The 18,996-nt window shown below is 45.2% G+C and overlaps 1 protein-coding gene across 1 annotated transcript in view; it reads left to right on the plus strand.

Moving 5' to 3' along the window:
* TECTA (tectorin alpha) overlaps positions 1 to 18,996 on the plus strand; it is a 103,558-nt gene that overhangs the window by 24,096 nt on the left and 60,466 nt on the right. The window contains exons 5-6 of the mRNA XM_084807234.1: positions 12,124 to 12,261; positions 14,198 to 14,363. Coding sequence (XP_084663360.1) covers positions 12,124 to 12,261; positions 14,198 to 14,363 — 304 coding nt within the window. The remainder of the gene's footprint in view (positions 1 to 12,123; positions 12,262 to 14,197; positions 14,364 to 18,996) is intronic.

Here is an 18,996-nt window from a genome sequence, read left to right on the forward strand (position 1 = left end):
CCAGTACTATCCATCCACTTTGCAGATGTTGAATCTGTAAAAAAGTTAGGATCACATCGTCGTAGGAGCTTAATATGTGGGAACCAACCCAAAGTTTGGGCAGGGGCGCGGGGGGGGGTGCTCCCCTCTTTAATTAAAACGTGTGTCTTTGTATATGATGAACAATACAACAGCAGTTCATTTAAAGATCAAGATTTGACCACTTAACAAAAACCTGAGGATGGCATAGAGCTCCCTTATTCTGTGTCAGACCATTGTTTCATCTAGTTGTGTGTGGGGGGGTGTATTTTATTTATTTGTATTTATTACATTTCTATACCACCCCATAGCCAAAGCTCTCTGGGCGGTTTACAAAGGTTAAAACATTAAAATACAATATACAAAGTTTAAAAGCCATTTACTTAAAAGCAGACGGACAGTATATGCAAACATATAACTAAAAACAACTTTGAACTAAAAAGAATTTCACAAAATAAATAAATAAATATCCAACAATAAAGCGGCACAGCTTAAAAACAGTATAGAAAAGTCAGCAAAAGGAACGAGAGTTCTAAAAAGAAGAGGCCTTCCCAGATAACAGAGTCTTTAATTCCTGCTTAAAAACCTTCAACAAGGTCAGCTGGCACATTTCAACCGGCAGGTCATTCCACAACTGAGGGGCGGCAAAGGAGAAGGTCCTCTTGTGTGTGGCTGCCAATCTCACATTAGGCAGCCGCAGCAGAGAGCCCTCAGAGGACCTTAGGTGGCGGACTGGGACGTAGGGGAGAGGTTTTGAACCTCTTTCAGCTGGAGGGCCAAATTCCATTTAGAGAAGCACTTGGGGGCTGGATTCCAGTGGCGGGCAGGGCTGACGGAAAAGAGGCAGGGCCAAGATTCCAGAAATACCATCCTATTTTAACTTAACTCAGCCTTCAGAGAGGCATTTCAACCTTTTAGAATGGGGAAAAGCTGCACAAAGGCCAGAAAACCACCAAACTATCAGTGTTCAGGGGAAAGGGGATAGAGCCAAGGAAAGGGGCGTGGCCATCCGGGGAATCCCTGGAATGGCTGGATTTGGTCCCCAGGCCTGAGGTTATGCACCCCTGATCTAACTCACTGTTGCCTACTGAGACTGTACTCTGACTGGCAGTGGCTCTCTCAGGGTCTGAAGCAGATTTCTTTCCAGCTATCTGCTCCATTTTTAACTGGATCCAGTTCTTTTTAATAGGGCTTGGACCATGGCTACTCAGGTGCTCAACCACTGAGCTAAAGCCCTTCCCCATTTCACGGTCTGTGTTTTTAACATCTTTCTTTCCTTCTTTTCTTTGTTATTTATTTATTTTAAATATTTTTATATTGCTCCATATCTAGAACAGATTTCGGAGCGGTGAACACAAGAAATAAAACAGTAAAATAATTAAAAAGATAAATCACCACATTAAAATTATACTTGTTTAAAAACACAATGGCAATAAAAACCATAACTGGTCATAGAATCATAGAATAGTAGGGCTGGAAGGGGCCTATAAGACCATCAAGTCCAACCCCCTGCTCAATGCAGGAGTCCAGGTCAAAGCATCCCTGACAGATGGCTGTCCAGCCTCATCTTGAACACCTCCCATGCGGGAGAACCCACTACCTCCCTAGATAACTGGTTCCAAAGTTTTTCCTGATGTTCAGCTGGAATCTGGCTTCCTCTAACTTGTGCCCATTATTCCGTGTCCTGCACTCTGGGATGATCGAGAAAAGATCCTGGCCTTCCTCTCTGTGACAGCCTTTCAAGTACTTGAAGAGCGCTATCCTATCCCCCCTCAGTCTTCTCTTCTCAAGGCTAAACATGCCCAGTTCTTTCAGTCTCTCCTCATAGGGCTTTGTTTCCAGTCCCCTGATCATCTTCATTGCCCTCCTCTGAACCCTCTCCAGTTCAGAGGAGGTCAATTAAGGAATGCCTCCTGGAAGAGTGCTGTTTTCAGGAGGCACCAGAAACAACACAGTGTTGGTTCCTGCCTAACCTCCAGGGGCAGGAAATTCCAAAGAAAGGGGCCACCACATTGAAGGCTCTTCTCCTGGTGGTGGACTCCAATCAGGCCATAGGTCTGTGTGCCCTGGGTATGCCCTGTTGGGGATTAGAGGAGTCTTGACTACATCCCTACGCCTAGATTGCAAGAGATGTCACCCAGACAATGAGCTACTTAAGAGTTCCTGCTAGCACACTGCTGCACACGCCGATTTTTGGATAAGGTTTTAAAATCAGGCATTACGATAATCCCCCGGCTCATTCTGAGCCATACAATGGCTGTCCAAACAGCTGTCTTCCATCACCTCTGGACTCGGGGGGGGGTATTGGGAGGGGGCATAACGTAGAGCACATGCCGTGCCCACAGTAGGTGCCAGATTTAAGGCTTCTCCACACCAGGCTTTTTATCCCGCAACTTTACCTGGGCTGCTGCTTCCATATTCTTTGTGGGATTAAGATCGCCCCTTTTCACGCACTTCCTCTATTTTTTCCTGGGGAGTTCCTTTATCTGCAAGGTCTATACATTTCATTAATGTATAGCCACTAGATGGTGCTGTGTTATAGTGCCACTTCCTCTTTTCACAGAGAAAATCAACTCCCAATATTTAAACAGCTCATTATCCATGATCTTAAAAAAAAAAAAAAAAAAAAAGACAGGATAAAGGTCAGAAAGCACAAGAGAGGTCCTGGAGCTTGACAAAGTCATGGAAAGGACCCACAAACTTCCAAGAGTGACCAATCTCAATCGCAAGATAAAAGCCCTGTGTGGAGAAGCCCTCAGTCTCCAGCATTCCCTGTTTAAAAGATTAGGTGGCAGAGAACAGGAAAGACCTCTACCTGACCATGGCTACTCAGACTAGACTAGACAGAAGTGAGCTAGTCTTGACAGGCAGCTTCCTATGGTCCAATGTCTTGGCAAAAGATGCTGGTTTTCCAAAGCCAGAGCACATGCAGTGAAACATTGCTTGCCTTTCCCTGTTTACCTAAATGACACCCCCTGCTTAAGCACAGACATACTTATTTTCCCAGGAGCTTGGACACTAGTTATGACTCAATTATTAAGGGCTGCTTTTGGGGTGTGCATTCTAGGCTGAGGGCAGGGGAGATTTTTGTGTACTGTGGATGGGCACTTTTTGTATTGCACTGCATTGTTTTTAGATGATGTATTGTTTGTATTGTCTTGGTTTCAGAGGATTTTTTTTTATGTGGTGTTTATTTGTGTTATTCTGCTGATCATGGTTTATATTGATGTTGGGTTTTTCCCATTGTATTAATTATTGATTTCTGTACTTGTGTGATTAAGTTACTTCAGGACTGCTTTTGGGGGTAAGAAGTGATGCATAAATTTTTAATAATAATAATAATGGTCAACTGGGGGCCCAATTTATTTCCGCCCTGGTGAACATATCACATTTTAATCATGGTGAGGTTAAAAGAGAGACAGACAGACAGACAGACAGACAGACATTGCTGGCAGTTTTACTTATAAGGAAAAGTAGCAACAGATCTTCGTTTCTATTTTATATGAATTTTATTGTATCGCTATCTCACTTCTTGGAAAAGGAATGAAGTCTTTTCCAGAAGTGATGAAAGACAGCTGTCTGGATAACAACTTCGTGGCTCAGAGCAAGCAGAGGGATTATTGTAATGCCCAACTTTAATGCCGAAGATCTGTGTGTGCAGCAGTGTGCTACATACACACCTATGCATGAATGGTTGACAGCTAGCTCCAAGTATTCTTGGATGAAGCTGATGTTCTAGATCAATTTCAACTGGATTTTAGACCTGGCTTTGTTACCAAAACTGCCTTGGTTACCCTGCAGGGTGACCTTTTTAAGAAAAGAGACAGGGAAGTACAATGCTGTTGATCTTCCTGGATCTTTTAGCAGCTCTCAGTACCATTAACTTAAGTAGCCTGTTGATACAAGAACAATGCAAACTATGGGGAATATACAGTACTGTCCATATGCTAACATGACCTACCACTGGTGCAATGGAAACCTAGTTGTTCCCGAAGAAATCCAAACAGAGAAAAATGCTCTTTTCCCGGAGGGCACAGATCAGCGGAGCTTGCACAAGGGGGCTCTGCTGCCCAACGCTTCTGCTCAGGGTTACGTTTAGAAGTGCAGATTCTCAGCTGCGCAAGCAGTGAGTCCCGCGAGTGCAGTGGAACTGGTCTGGGGGAGGCTGAGTGGCAGCATTGGATACTGCCCGATAGTCCAAAGAGAAAGATGTGAAGTCCTATTTGCAGAACTGTGTAGGTAGCCACTCCAACGTTCTCCTGGTTCACCAAGCTGCTGGACACTGATAGCTTTAGCCCCCAAGTGACAGCACAACAGCAGCAAATGGCAACTTATAACTTGCGGTACGAAGGTCATAGGCCTGCAATAACAATGCAAATGTAACAAATACCCGAAATACAAAACTGGATTTCCCAGCACCTTGCGCATCAACCATATGCACATCTCAACTCAATGTACCTTGTACAAGGTGATAAAGCTCATAATTGTTATTCAGCTCCCCTGCAGAATGAGCTCACTGAACTGTTTTCCTCCTTGCCTTCTCCTGAATTATATGACTCAGCCCCTCCCGGACTAACCCAACCAGGTCATGGGGTTACATGGGCATACACCAAGCCACTGAAACTGTATTACTTATTTATTCTGAAACATCTCTACCCCGCCTTTTCTCCTAGAAGTTCCAGTTGGCAAACAATATCAAAATACAAAATGTAACAATTAAAACATCCTTGCAATCAAAGCTAAATGTTAAGACATGAAAACAGCAGCAGAAAACAACAACCCAGCAGCAATAAAAATGTTTGGAATATTCACAAATAAAAATCCAGAGACCGATTAAAAACTGCAAGTTGAGATCACATATGGTCATGGCCCTCGGGCATGGTTAATAAGTTTGTGTGTGGGGTGAGCTTACCTGATCAATTTGCAGTCCACCCCTAGGCCTTGCTCTCCAGGCAATACACTTCAGACCCAGAAGCTCTCACATCCTTTATTGTGGTATACATGAGAGAAGGCTAACTCCAAAGAGCCACATGCCAGACTGCCTTGGGTTCAAGGCCTGCATAAAAAAGGTTCAAGACAGCCCTGCCCAGGCCTCCAGAAAGGAAAGAGAAACTTAACACTTGCAGGCTTCTTAACATTACCACACATACCAAATGCCTTCCTACAAGGGAGGGGCTTTATTGGCTTCCAGATGGTCGTAGGAACATAAGAGCCATGCTGGATCAGAGCAAGGACCCATCTAGTCTAGCATTCAGTTCACATCATGGCCAACCAGCTGCATCATGGGAAACCCACAAGCAGGACTTCGGTGCAACAGCACCCTCCCACCCAGCAACTTGTGCACATAGGCTCACTGCCTCTAATACTGGACGTAGCACACAGCCATGAGGACTAGTAGCCATTGATAGCCTTCTCCATGAATTTGTTCAATCCCCTTTTAAAGCCATCCAAAGTGGTTGCCACCACTACATCTTGTGGTAGTAAATTCCATAGTTGGACTATGCGCTGTGTGAAGAAGTGCTTCCTTTTATCTGTCCTGAATCTTCCACCACTCAGCTTCATGGGATAACCCCACTGGGTTCTAGTATTATGAGAGAGGGAGGAAAATGTGTCCCTATCCACTCTCTCCACACCATGCATAATTTATTAGCTTTCTTAGCTCCCAGAAGGTCATTAAGGAGGAAGTGAGACTGGCCACCCTTGGAAGGCAGTTCCAGAACCCAGGTGCAGCCACCAAAAAGGCCCTTTTCCTACTCCCAGCTACAGGCGTCTCAGTAGTTGTTGCCACATACAAGAGGGCCTCCAAAGATGAACTTCATAGGCAGGCAGGCTTGTATGGGAGAAGCCAATCCTTCAGATATCCCGGTTAGGGTGACCAGTTATGAATCACCAAAAATGAGGACAAAAAGAAGACAGTGATTTACATAACACCTACATATGCTAATGTGTGTCTATATATATATATGCAAATTTAGAAATAAGTATTATAATTTAAATAGAAATACAGGACTGCACTACATCTTACCCCACTGCAGAAGACTGTGACCGGACGACCTGCTTGCCTGCCTGTTCATGTTGATGGGCAATGAGCATCATGGTTCGTTATCATTAAGCTGGAATTGGAAAGGATGGCCCTCCAAACAGAGGAAAGTCCTCAGGCAGTCCTTTAAATAGAGGACTGCCCTCCATAAAAGAGGACACTTGGCCACCCTAATACCATTCAGGACACTTGGCCACCCTAATACCATTCAGGGCTCTATAGGTCATCACCAGCACACTGAACTGCACCCAGAAACTATTAGGAGCCGGTGCAACTGTTGCAACAAGAGAGTCACATATTCCCTGTATGCTGCCTCTGTTCACGCTCAGGCTCCAGGATCCGGGACCAGTTGACGTTTACAGATTTTCTTCAGAGGCAGCCCTGTGTTTTTGTTTTCCCAGCTGTTCCTACTGGACACTGAAATAGTGGCTCTGCTCTTAAGGAATTGGCTTTCAAAACAGCTGCCACAGAGGACACGCTCCTTTCCATTCCTTAGCTTTTCTTGAAACATGATGACCTTTTCCAATCTCATTCTCACTCAGTTCAAAATGTTTGGAGGAGGCTGTGACATTGCCAAAACATTTTTTGTTTTGTTTTTGTCGGGGGGAGGAAACTGCTTGTACCACACAGTGCAATTTATTGTGGCTGCCACCATCCTTCACACAAAACGGCAAGGAGCGCTTAGGATTTACATGCAGAATATAAAAGAAAGTGGGTTGGTACTTCATGCTGGGGGGTGGGGGATGAGGACGACAACACAATTCTATTGCATATAACTTTTTCTGCATCACATTACCCGCCCCGTCCCCTGCCCCCAAACTTTAAATAGTTTGGGTTTGTATTCTTGCCAGGTTTTTTTTTTAATTTTTGTTTTTGAAAGAACTTGGTGCAGGAAATGTGGAAAGTGAATCAGGGCCTGAAAAGCTCACCCCATACACACCCTGGGAGAAGCCAGGATCTGCAGATAGAGAAGTCCCATCCTATTCAGTGTCCAGGATGCATGCTCAGTTCCCTACCTATATTGGACAAGACAGCAGAGACAGAGATCAAACAAGATGTTGTTCAAGTCCCCAGAAGGTTCTTGTTCTTTGTTACTTCTTTGTTCACTCCTGTCAGGGCTGGGCCATGGGAAACAGTCCAAGGTGAGCCAGGAGCCATGGGATGAAGCCAGTAGTCAGGTAAGCCGGGTGCCAGGAGCCACAGAATGAAGCCAGTAGTCAGGTGAGCTGGGAGCCAGGAGCCATGGGGCAAAGCCAGGAGTCAAGGCCACAGAGTTAAGTCACCACCAAAAGGACAAACAAGGAAGCAGGATGAAAGAGCAAGCCTGAAGTCAGACCCAAAGGGCAACCAAACGATACAGGAATACTCCAGAGCTCAAAAAGACTTTGTTGTTCAAGCAAGGCTGAGCCAGAACAGGAAGTCCTCTTCCACAGGGGCACAATGAGGGCAAGGCTTTCAGGGAAGCTTCAATGAAGCAACTTACTCCACTAATGTCTAAGAGTGGACTGAAGGCATGTATGCTTCCAGGGTAGGCTGCCAGGTGTCCTACTTCACAGAGGATACTCCTCTGTTTTGGAGAGTTGGAGGAGGACAGTCCTTTGTTTGCAGATGTCCTCTGTTTGAAGGGCTCTCCAGTCCAAAGTCTTTAAAGTCAAAGAACCATAAAGATGGAGGGCAGCAGAAGCCTTATAATTGCCCATCAACAGGTAGCACCTAGATAGCAGACTGAGCAGGCACACAGCACATGTAGTCAGTCTTCCCCACTGTGGTGGGATGCATTGAATTTCTATTTATGCTCTTATGTGCAACTTTGCATATTGATTTTTAGTTTTTTTCTGTTATATTAATTATGGATTTCTGTATTTGTGTGTGTAAGTCAGTTTGAGACTACTTTTTGTGGTAGGAAGCAATGCAATCATTTAAATAATAATAAATAATAATTATTATAAATAATAATAATAATAATAATCTTTCTCTCCTTCTCTCTCTCTCTCTCTCTTTCTCTCTTTCAAAATACTAGAACCCGGGGTCATCCTATGAAGCTGATGGGTGGGAGATTTAGGACAGATAAAAGGAAGACTTCTTCACACAGCGCATAGTTAAACTATGGAATTTGCTACCACAAGATGTGGTGTTGCCCACCAATTTGGATGGCTTTAAAAGGGGATTGAAGAAATTCCTGGAGGAGAAGTCTATCAATGGCTACTAGGCTTGAGGGCTATGTGCTGCTTCCAGTCCCAGAGGCAGTATGCCTATGTGCAACAGTTGCTGGGGAACATGGGCGGGTGCTGTTTCACTCGTGTCCTGCTTGTGGTTTCATGGTCAACAGCTGGTTGGTCACTGTATGAACAGAATGCTGGACTGGATGGACCCTTGGCCTGATCCAGCATGGCTTTTCTTATGCTCTTATGTCCTGTTTTTTGGTGATGCCTCTTCTTTTTTCTTCTTTTTTAATGCTTAAGTAGCCATCCTGTTCCAGGGCCCTTTTTCTAGTTCAAGCCCCAGCAGCTCCTGATCAGTGGGAAGTTAGTGGGAGATTCAGTACAGCTCACTTCCTCTCCTTATGCATGTCATGAATATAATCTTAACACAGAGAACTCCATAGCATCCCAGTGTGGGGGACAAAAAAGGAAACATTGTGGATCAATTGAATGAAAAGGTGAGATCAATAATAAAATAATTTGAGCATGGTTCAGCTAAGGTTTGTTGCAACGAAGGCTGCAATCCTATGTGTTCTTACTTGAGAGAGTACTTCCCATTGAACACCATGAGGCTTACATCAGAGTAAACATGTGTTGGACCAGGATCCATTTCCCTTTGAAATCATGGACTTAAATTGCTTCAGCAGGGCTCAAGAGAACTCTGGCTGAGAATGTTAGCTGTAAACATGTCATCCCTGGTCCAAATCTCACCTTGGCCCTAATGCATTTTAATGACTTTGCAGGAAGTCCCCCCCTTCTTCCTCTTCCTGTTCCACTTCCTTCTCCTCTTCTTGGAAACCAGGTGGACAAACATCAGCGGATGTATTGACTGGGTTGGAAAACATTTTTTTTTTAAATTGACCCAATGCTAAAAATATGAACCAGTGAAAAAAAAATGGCATCGTAAGTTAAGATGAGCATTGGATTCACTAGTGCAGATTTTAGATGTATCGGGCCAAATTGATCCTTGGTTTAATCATTCCATTAAAGTCAGGGGAATTAAAGAAGTTGGCCAGTGGGAGGAGGGAGCTGGTCTCTTGGGCCCCTTTTTTGGTGGTTGAAATAGGAGGTTGTATAAAACACCTGTCATGGAAAGGCCATAAAAAGAAAGATACATGCCAACAAAATTGCTTTGGAATTGGGCCTTTTCCAGGCAGTGGGCAATGTCCCGACTTGATGTAAATTGGAATCTCTTGCATTTAATTCTCGGAAGCTGAGCCATTTAAACTCTGGCTGAGCATGGAGCTCTGAGCGGCTGCTGTTTGATGTATCATCTGCTGGACTATTTTAATATTCTGTGATTCATATTTTGAACTTCCAATTTCACAAGGAGACTGTAAAACTGCTTTCGAGGCATTGATTCATTAGTCTGACCACTCTGCATCCCAGTGAGACGTGTCCGAAGGGAACTAGTCCAGACTGCTATGTCTAGGGTTGCCACTTTTTCACCTCGCAGATAATGGACAGTCCAGTCTTATAGCCCACTAGTGGGGCAAAACAAATAGAACATCAAGGGGCTTCTTGCAACTACAGTCGAATCATGGCAATCTTATAGCACTGTTTTAATTACTGGAACTGTGTTAGTTACAGCCTGCTTTCTTTCTAGAGGTATGGACAACATGCGGCCCTCCAGATGTTTTGGGCTTCAACTCCCATCATCCCTCACTATTGGCTATGCTGGCTAGGGCTGATGGGAGTTGTAGGCCAAATTATTTGGAGGGCCACAAATTGTTCACCTCTTCTGTAAGACAATGCAGGGCAAAAAGGCACAGAGGACTTAGGAGTCTACCAAAGCAATATCTAGAATTCACCACTCAGGTGAAACTTCCTGTTCTCCATTGGGATTTTATTTTTTAAAAAAAGAGAAACAGCTGGCAATAAGAACAAATATGGACAAGCGCTATCCGTGATATATATCCCTTCTATGGACAGAACTGCTGAAACATTTGCAAGCCAAAAACGTCATGAATAAGCAAGAACCTTAGTTTTTCTCAACATAAAGATGCCTTCAGGGAGGTCCTACTCCTGCAATCCTGGAAGCCACATGGTCATGTAGGATGATGGCCCGTGGACTATTTGGGTACATCACTATGACAGAGGAAAGGTGTTCTGTTTGTGCAATCAGAGGAAAGGTCTTTTAAGTATGCTCTCTCCTATGTGTCTTTACTTAGGAGTAAGTTCCACTTAGGGCCGCGGTGGCTTAGTGGTTAAGACGCTGAACTGCAGACTGGAAGGTCGGCAGGACACCAGTTCGAGACCCGAGTGCTGCATGACGGAGTGAGCTCCCGTCTTCAGTCCCAGCTTCTGCCAACCTAGCAGTTCGAAAGCAAGAAATTGCAAGTAGATAAATAGGTACCGCTTCAGCGGGAAAGGTAACAGCGTTCTGGGCACCTCGGTGTTCAGTCATGCCGGCCACATGACCACGGAAGCGTCTTCGGACAGTGCTGGCTGTTCAGCTTAGAAATGGAGATGAGCACAACACCCTAGAGTCGGACACGACTGGCTGGGGACACCTTTACCTTTTTAACTTTAAGTTCCACTTTGTTCAGTAGTGCTCACTCCCAGGAAAGTGTGTATAGGATTTCAGCTTTACTCCTGTTACCCATTCTGTCTTTGTCTAGTTCAGGGGTGGTCAGAAGGTAGATCTCCAGATATTTTGAACTTCAACTCCCAGAAGTCTCTGCCTGCATGGTCAATGGTCAGGAATGCTGGGTCCAAAACATCTGGAGGTCTACTTTCTTCCCACCCCTGATCTAGTTCACACATGTGTGTTTATCAGCTTGTGGTTGCATAATTAACTCCCATGCGAGGGCTCCACATGTGGAGGCCCCAATCCCCTCAATGGATTAATGGCAATCCTTGCCGTGTTGAATCAGGAAGGTCTGAAAGGAAATTCTGCTCATGTTCACTTGAATGCGAGTAGAACTCTCAGGACAATCAGGAGCCCTGATAAGGCATGTAACCCTGATCATGCAGAGTTCTACTCACGAATTATTATTATTTCTTCATTTAAAAGATTTTAGCCCACCATTCAGGATGCACTGCCCTCACAAGGAGGCTTACGACATTATAGTCATGAACATGCAAATTACAATTGAACAAACACATACACACATGCCAGCAGCAGCAGCAGCTACTGATTTTTAAATCAGTGAATCAATTCACTGTTAGAGGAATTTCTAGACATTTTGTTCTCCATGCCCCAAATAGGGAAGCTTTCCAAAATGCAACAAAAATGCAGTGATGGACAATATGTTCTTAGGCGGTAGAATCAACAACTTTGCTGATTGTGGAAACATAGTTTTCAGTGTAAAATCCTGTTGATAGTTCTACAAAAATCATGTTTTGTACTAATATACTACTTAAATAAGGAAAGTAACCAAATAAACTAACACTGGGATGGATTAAGGTATAATGATGGAAAGGTTTTGATCTGAAGTTCCAACAACCTTGTATGTGTTTTCAGTGCTTATTCTAACACTGCCATCTATAGGATGTGCGAAGTACAAAACAGGTAAATTGAGATGTTTTCATTCGAGCAGTATCTATTGAGGTAGGATCTCCCTCTGAAACCAAAACTTGGTGTGTGTCTTTTGAGGAAGAGGCAAGAACATTCTCTTAGTTCAGTCTTGCTTGCAAAAATTCAAGATAATTCTCTCAATTTCAGTCGTTTCAACATTGCCAGTTAAAGATACTACTAGATCTTTGGGGATTTGCTTTTTTTAAAAAAGTATTGTATTTTGCATGTTGGTTCCTAATATGCACTACTTTAAGTTCGTAAGTATACTGAACTTTGAAGGAGAAGGTTGGCCAAAGAGAAACTTTTTTCACTGTCTGAACATGAAGCATTTATACTTTGAATAGGTGAACACCTTCCAGGCTCTCCTAATCTCAGATGGAACATCTTCATTTGCCATGTTCAACTATGAAGAAATTAACTGGACCACTGGGACTGCAAGTGGAGGAGACCCTCTAACTGGTCTTGGGGGTGTGATGGCTCAGGTAGGATCTTTAGCTCATCTCCATGAGCTTTCTCCTCATATGACTATTACAGCACACAGCACCCATGAGAAAAGTTGTGCCTGTGTTGAATCTCAACCATGCTGCCTCATAGCAAGGTAATTTCTGGGTTGTGGAACAGCACAAAAACATCTGGGACACTTGCACATTTAACAAGGATCTATTTAATTCTTACCAAAACCAACCAAACAAACAAACAAACCAAAACAGTATCTGGAAGATCCAGGGCAAAATAAGACTTAAGATAGGTGCAATCTAAAATATCAGACACTGAGCTTGGTTTTGAAGTTAGCTCCATCACTGTGTCCTTGAGATGATGAACCCAACCAGCAAATAACTATGGCCTGAAAGTGGTGCGTATATGTATTGAATCCAAGTGCTGTAAAAGTGCTTGGACTCAGTAGTGCTGGTGTGAAGCGTTCTGCCATAAAGTGCTACTGCTGCTGAAAAATGCACTGAGACTTTATGATGGAGTGCATCCTCCGGCAAGCACAGGATTCAGTTTGGGGCACAATTCGGGAGCTGTGCAGGAAGTCCTCCTCTTCTTCCTCTTCCACTTCCTTTTCCCCCTACTTCTCTTTTTCTTGGAAACCAAGAAGAATTGGGAATTGGGCACAATTGGGACCTGGGCACAATTCGTTCTTCCTAACAACCATTCCAGAGAAGAAGTGAAGTCTTTCCCCCCTTTCCCCCTTCCCCTGCCAAAGCTGAAGGAACTAGTTTAGGAGAGGGAATGCAATCTCCTTCCCCACCTGTAGTTTCTGGGGTGAGAGAGAGGGAAGTGTTCCTTACCTCCTCCTCTGCAGAACCTGGAGGCCATGTTCAGTTTGAGGAAATGTGGGTCAGGGCCTGTTTTTGAAAAGCAGGCCGGCTTTTGCCCTGCTTGAGGCAACATCCTTGGACATGGATGGGTGAGTGCAGCATTCAGAAGAAGTAAGAGAGTGAGGTTAGGAGAGGGGCTGCAATTCTCCATCCATTCCTCCACAACCCATCAGACATGATGGTCCTGTAGCTAGCGGTAATAGTAATCAGGGGAGAGATCAAATGGCAGTGGCTACCCACACTTCAGAGGACTGAGCTTCAGTGTTCGCTTCAAGTCCAGAGGAGCAGCCATGGTAGCCTGTTAGCACCTAAAAGACCAGCATATTTACTGTGGCATACTCCAGGGGTGGAGAACCTCCAGCTTGTAGGACTAATCTGCCCACAGAGGTTACCCATCTGGCCTGTGACCCACTCTCCCAGGCTCCACCCCCTTGCGGTGGGGATTCCTCATTTCCTAACGGGAGGACTAGAGTCCATTTCATCAGATGCATATGACTAATCACTGCTATAGTGAATGGTGATGGCTTATTTTGCACTCTGATTGTGTTTCAGAGACTGTACGTCTTGCGATTTAACTCCACTTTTTACAGATTTTTCCCACACACACACACACACACCAAAGATAACTTCATCTGATGGTGAACTCTAGTCCATGAAAGCTTACACCATAATGAATTTGTTAGTCTTTAAGTTGCCACACAGGACCGGCCCTACCATTAGGCAGGGTGAGGCAGTTGCCTCAGGCAGCAGACCCTGGCAGGCAGCAGCAAGATTTTCAAGGAGAGAGCTGTGTGTCTTGCAGCCTACTCTGTGCCCCTTAAGTTAGCCTGCTGCCTTCAGGATTAGTGGAGGACATTGCCTTATAATTAGTGTTGAAAACAGATCCATCTGCCTGTCCAGACAGATTTTGTACATGGAATGGAAGGAGGCGCCATCTTGTCCGTTGCCTCAGGCAGCAAAATGTCTTGGGCCAGCCCTGGTGCCACAAGACTGTTGGTTTTGCTTCAAGTCATTGGCTGCGATGCTAGCTGGCAGAGTGGCTAAGAGGTGCATGTCTCGGTGTTTGCAAGTGAGCCTTGCCTTTTCTGTCTTGTAGGCAGGCTTCAATGGTGGAAACAGCACCAACTATTTTAGCATCCCTGGTTCTAGAACCCCAGACATAGTCAACATCGAAGACACAACCAATGTCAATGTGCCAGGCCGCTGGGTATTCAAAATCGATGGAAGAGAAATCGACCCGGCCAACGGATGCAGTTTCAGAGGTAAGAAACTGCCTTGGACTGAGTCAGGCCAGGGATGGTGAACCTCCAACCTGTGGGTCTGATAAATCCCACAGGGGTTCCCCATCTGGTCTGGCAGCTTCTTCCCCTCTGTCTTGCAGGGGAAAGCTTTCATCTTTGATCAGCAGCTGATTGGAGCGAAGTGCTTTTCCCTGCTTAGCACTGAGGTTCCCTTTCTCAGTGCTTGGCAGGGCAAAGCACTTCTCTCCAATCAGATGAGCTTTTCTCTGGGGGAAGAGGGGGTGAGGCCAAGGGAAGAAGCTGCCGAGTGATTCAGTCCTGCTTCCTTCTGAGCCTTTTCCTGCAGAGGCTTGCCCCGCTTACTTCTGAGTAGACAATGCTGATGCTTAGACCAGAAATGCTACTTGAAAGTGCTGCTGAGCGATTCAGTCCTGCTTCCTTCTGAGCCTTTTCCTGCAGAGGCTTGCCCCTCTTACTTCTGAGTAGACAATGCTGATGCTTAGAGCAGAAACGCTATTTGAAAGTGCTGCTGAGCGATTCAGTCCTGCTTCCTTCTGAGTCCTTTCCTGCAGAGGCTTGCCCCGCTTACTTCTGAGTAGACAATGCTGATGCTTAGACCAGAAACGCTATTTGAAAGTGCTGCTGAGTGATTCAGTCCTGCTTCCTTCTGAGCCTTTTCCTGTAGAGGCTTGCCCCTCTTACTTCTGAGTAGACAATGCTGATGCTTAGAGCAGAAATGCTATTTGAAAGTGCTGCTGAGCGATTCAGTCCTGCTTGCTTCTGAGCCCTTTCCTGCAGAGGCTTGTCCTGCTTACTTCTGAGTAGATATGCTGACTACTATACATTGGTAACAATAGAATTTGTGAGGGCTGGACTTTTCAGCCCCACTCACTTTTGCTTTTGGCCCAACCCACCACTGGGAAGGGGCCCTTGAGAGCGTCTCCAAAATAGACTCCAGCCCTTTGGCCAAAAAAAGGTTCCCAAGCCCTGGTCCTCACTGACTGGCAGCAGTTCCAGGGTATGAGGCAGAAGATGTCTTTTCTAGACCTACCTGGAGATGCCAGGGATTAAACCAGGGACCTTCTGCTTGCAAAGCATGTGCTCTGCCACTGCATATGAATCCTTTATATACAACACACTCCTCATTCATTACTGATCACGATGTAAGTGGGGTGTGGAAGGCCGCATCTACACTGCATACTTATCCCTGTTTTTAAACCTGTTTAACTAGAGCTGTAATTGGATTTCACCCTAAATTGCAGCTTAAGATGAATTTAGAGGTTCCTACTCAGGCAAAACAGCCACAGAGTTTCAAGGGCAGTTAAATACATTGTGAACTTTCTTGGGAGAATTTCCCATGGTGGCCTTCCTGGTGAAATTCTGGGAACTTTAGTTCTGGCAGGGAATTCTGGGAAAAGAGAGGGAAGGACAAACCATGACAATTTGTAGTGTATTATCATAATTGATTAATGTTATTCATTGCTACTAAGATTAATATTAATTAGCACAAAGAACCTTACAGTCATTATCTTGACCTGCCTGATAATAAAGGACAAATGTAATGGAGATAGCTAAGAGCTTTCTGCGTTAAAAACTGATCTCATGTAATGCTCGTTACTTAATTTGTGTGCTTCCATTCTTATCTGTGGTAGTAGCAATTTACAGATGCCAGGCGGGTAGCCATATTAGTCTGCTGATGCAAAAACAAGAATCCTGTGGCATTTAATAAATATATTGCAGCATAAGTTTTAATGGGTCATCAAATGCATGAATTGGTCTTCCAATATGGAGAGTATATAAGCACGTGGGTGCTGAAAGTGGAAAATAAGCTTTACATAGCGAGAGCCAAAAGCCCAAAAGGATGTAATAGTTAGCTGAAGGTGGGTGTGACCGATTTCTGTGTAGATCACAAATGAATCTCGGATCCAAACGGAGTGGGTAGGACCCAGTCCCAAATTGTGATTAACTATTTATTACATTTATGTCACACCTTCTTCAAAGTTGCTCAGTGAAGTGTACATGGTTCTCCTGCCCGCTTCCATTTTATTCTCACAACAACCCTGTGAGGCAGGATAAACTAAGCTATAGTGACTGGGCCACAGTTATCCTGTATGCATTATGGCTGAATGGGGAGTTGAACCCAGGTCTCCCCAGTTATGTTCCAACACTCACACCTCTACACCACACTGGCTCTCAACTAGGGACTTTGGTGATCCGTTAGCATAGCAGGAAAGGAAGCCTTCCCCAACTCTGTGCCTCCAGATGTTGTTGGACTCCAATTCCCATCAACTCTAGTCAGCATGGCCAAAGGTAAGGGATGATGGGAGTTATAGTCCAACAACCACAAGTCTCTCTCCACCCCCCACGAACTATAAACACCTGAAGTGAGACAATCACTTTCTGAAGGACGAAAGCCATCCCTCATCCCAGTTCAGTCCAACTTCCACAGGATCATCATTTCTAATGAATTCTAACTCAGTTGCTTCATCCTGGAGCCTTCCTTTGGAAGCCATATTGTTGAAACATGGAGGCTTTAAGGCAGGGGTGTTGAACCTCTTTTAACCTGACAGCCGAATTCACTTTTGGAGAAGCTTTTTGGGGCCATGTTCCAGTGGTAGGTGGCATCAAAGACAAAGGAGTTGGGCCCAAAGGTAAAAGGGATGGGGCTAAAAATGCCAGCCTATTTTAGCTTAAAGCTCTTACTGACAGTAACTCAATCTTAGGAGAGGCATAGTCAAGAATGAACCTGAGTGTGTGGAGATGTCTGGCAGCTCAGATTCAGAATCTGAATGGGAACAGCCAGAACAGGGGGAAGCACCCTCCCTAGTGAGCTCAGATACAGCGAGACTTCCTTCCCAAGACCGTGACACACAGATGGCCCAGCCTGAATGCCCCCCTTTCTTTCACCATGAGAACCCAGGTTTTGGAAGAGGAGGAGAGTGAGGGGCGTGATTTGAGAGATGCTAGGGTCCGTCGCAGAGCAAAGCAGGAAAAGTTAGAGATGGGGCCAAGACGCTCCACCAGATTGGCTACTTGCGAAAGCCAACATAGGAGGGAGCCACCCTAAGGGAGGGGCATCCCTGCAAAGCTAGTCCTGCCAAAAAGGTCTTGGCCAGACTGCTGGCAACTTCTCTAACTTCCACTTCGTCTCCTCTATTGATATTCGTAGATGTGTGGATTAGCTGTTTCACTGCAGTCTGAGATTTTCCTAGAATCCGCATTTTTAAAGAAGATAGTCGTTAAGGAATAAAGAAGCATAGCTCCGAGGCTTTGTTTCCTGGAGTATGTTGATTGCGAAGGGGGAGGATGAAAGACAGGCATTTCGGCGTTTTAGAATGAGGGTGGGGGAAAACACACAAAACCTGGGACACCACCAAATGAACAGCCATCAGAGGAAAGGGACATGACCAGTAAAAGGAGGCCTGGCCCTCTGGGAGACTGAAACGCTCCCCTCATTTGCAGCATACAAACTCCGCTCACGTAAATCTGCAAGTAACAGAGTCATTTAAAAAGAAAACAGGGCCATTCCTTTCATTACTGCCTGTCCACTAAGTTAAGAGTCTCTTGTGTTTGGCTTTTAAAATACCAGCACTGATAGAGATCCTATTAATCTTATCTTTACCCATGCAACACCCCGCCGATAACAAGCCAGCCTCACCCGCCCTCTCCTTTGGAAATGCCATTGCAGTAAAAAAGATGCGATGGCCAATCGCCATTTCCCCCACTCCTGAATTATGGATCTCAGCTGCGTTGCAAGCCTCTCTGTTCCTATCCCAGGGTAAGGTTTGTGCAAGCCTCCATGTAACACTACTGGAGCTGCCTCAGCAATCCCCCGCACTGCGTAGAGATTATAGCATCAATGGTTTAGAAATTTAAAGAAGCTCCTTCCCCCCCACCCGAGATCTTTCCTGTCATCATGGGTGAATATCCTCCCTCTGTCAGATGCCTGCAAATGTTAGGGAATGAAACACACATAAGGTCTCGTATTTCTGTCAGTGTAGGGTGACTGGGTGTCCTCTTTTACAGTCCTCTATTTGAAGGGATGCAAGAGGACCGCCCTCTATTTGAAAGCATCCTCTATTTCAGGGATGGGGAACCTCATGCCAGGGTGGACACTGAGCCCATAGAATCCCACAGTAGTTCTAATTCTGAGGAAGAGCAGTTGCTCCTGGGAGAGGAGCGCGCTCCTCTTTCCCAGGGCCAACAGCTGATGGAGATTCCTCCCACCAGCATTCCTAGCTTAGATAGCAGTCCAGGGAGTGACAGAACACAGGAAGCAGACTTGATGGACGCGCGACGCTGACGCAGAGAGCGGTGCCAAATGGAGGGCGCAGAAAGGAGGCGTAGTGCCCGGTTGGCACGCAAACAACGGCTGCGCCCAGAGGATCCATGGGAAAAGGGGAGGGACTCTCCCTAGCCCTTAAGTTCAGGGGTCTGCCAGTAATTCCCTTTCAAATGGGGACCAACTGTTCCAACTTAGGGCATAGGTACTCTGCTGCTCAGATCTAGTTGCTAACGGTAGAGTTGTTAAGTTATAAAAGAAGAATAAAGCTTTAAAAGGAATCCCTTTGTCTGTGGACTTGGCTACTGGATTAGACTGAGAGAGGCCTCCAAGGAGCCCTTGACACCTCAGACCTGGGGGCCAAATCTGGCC

This window comes from Heloderma suspectum, chromosome 6, assembly GCF_057233095.1.
Source record: "Heloderma suspectum isolate Gila_16-S chromosome 6, 16-S_ref, whole genome shotgun sequence".
Classification (NCBI taxonomy): Eukaryota; Metazoa; Chordata; class Lepidosauria; order Squamata; family Helodermatidae; genus Heloderma; species Heloderma suspectum.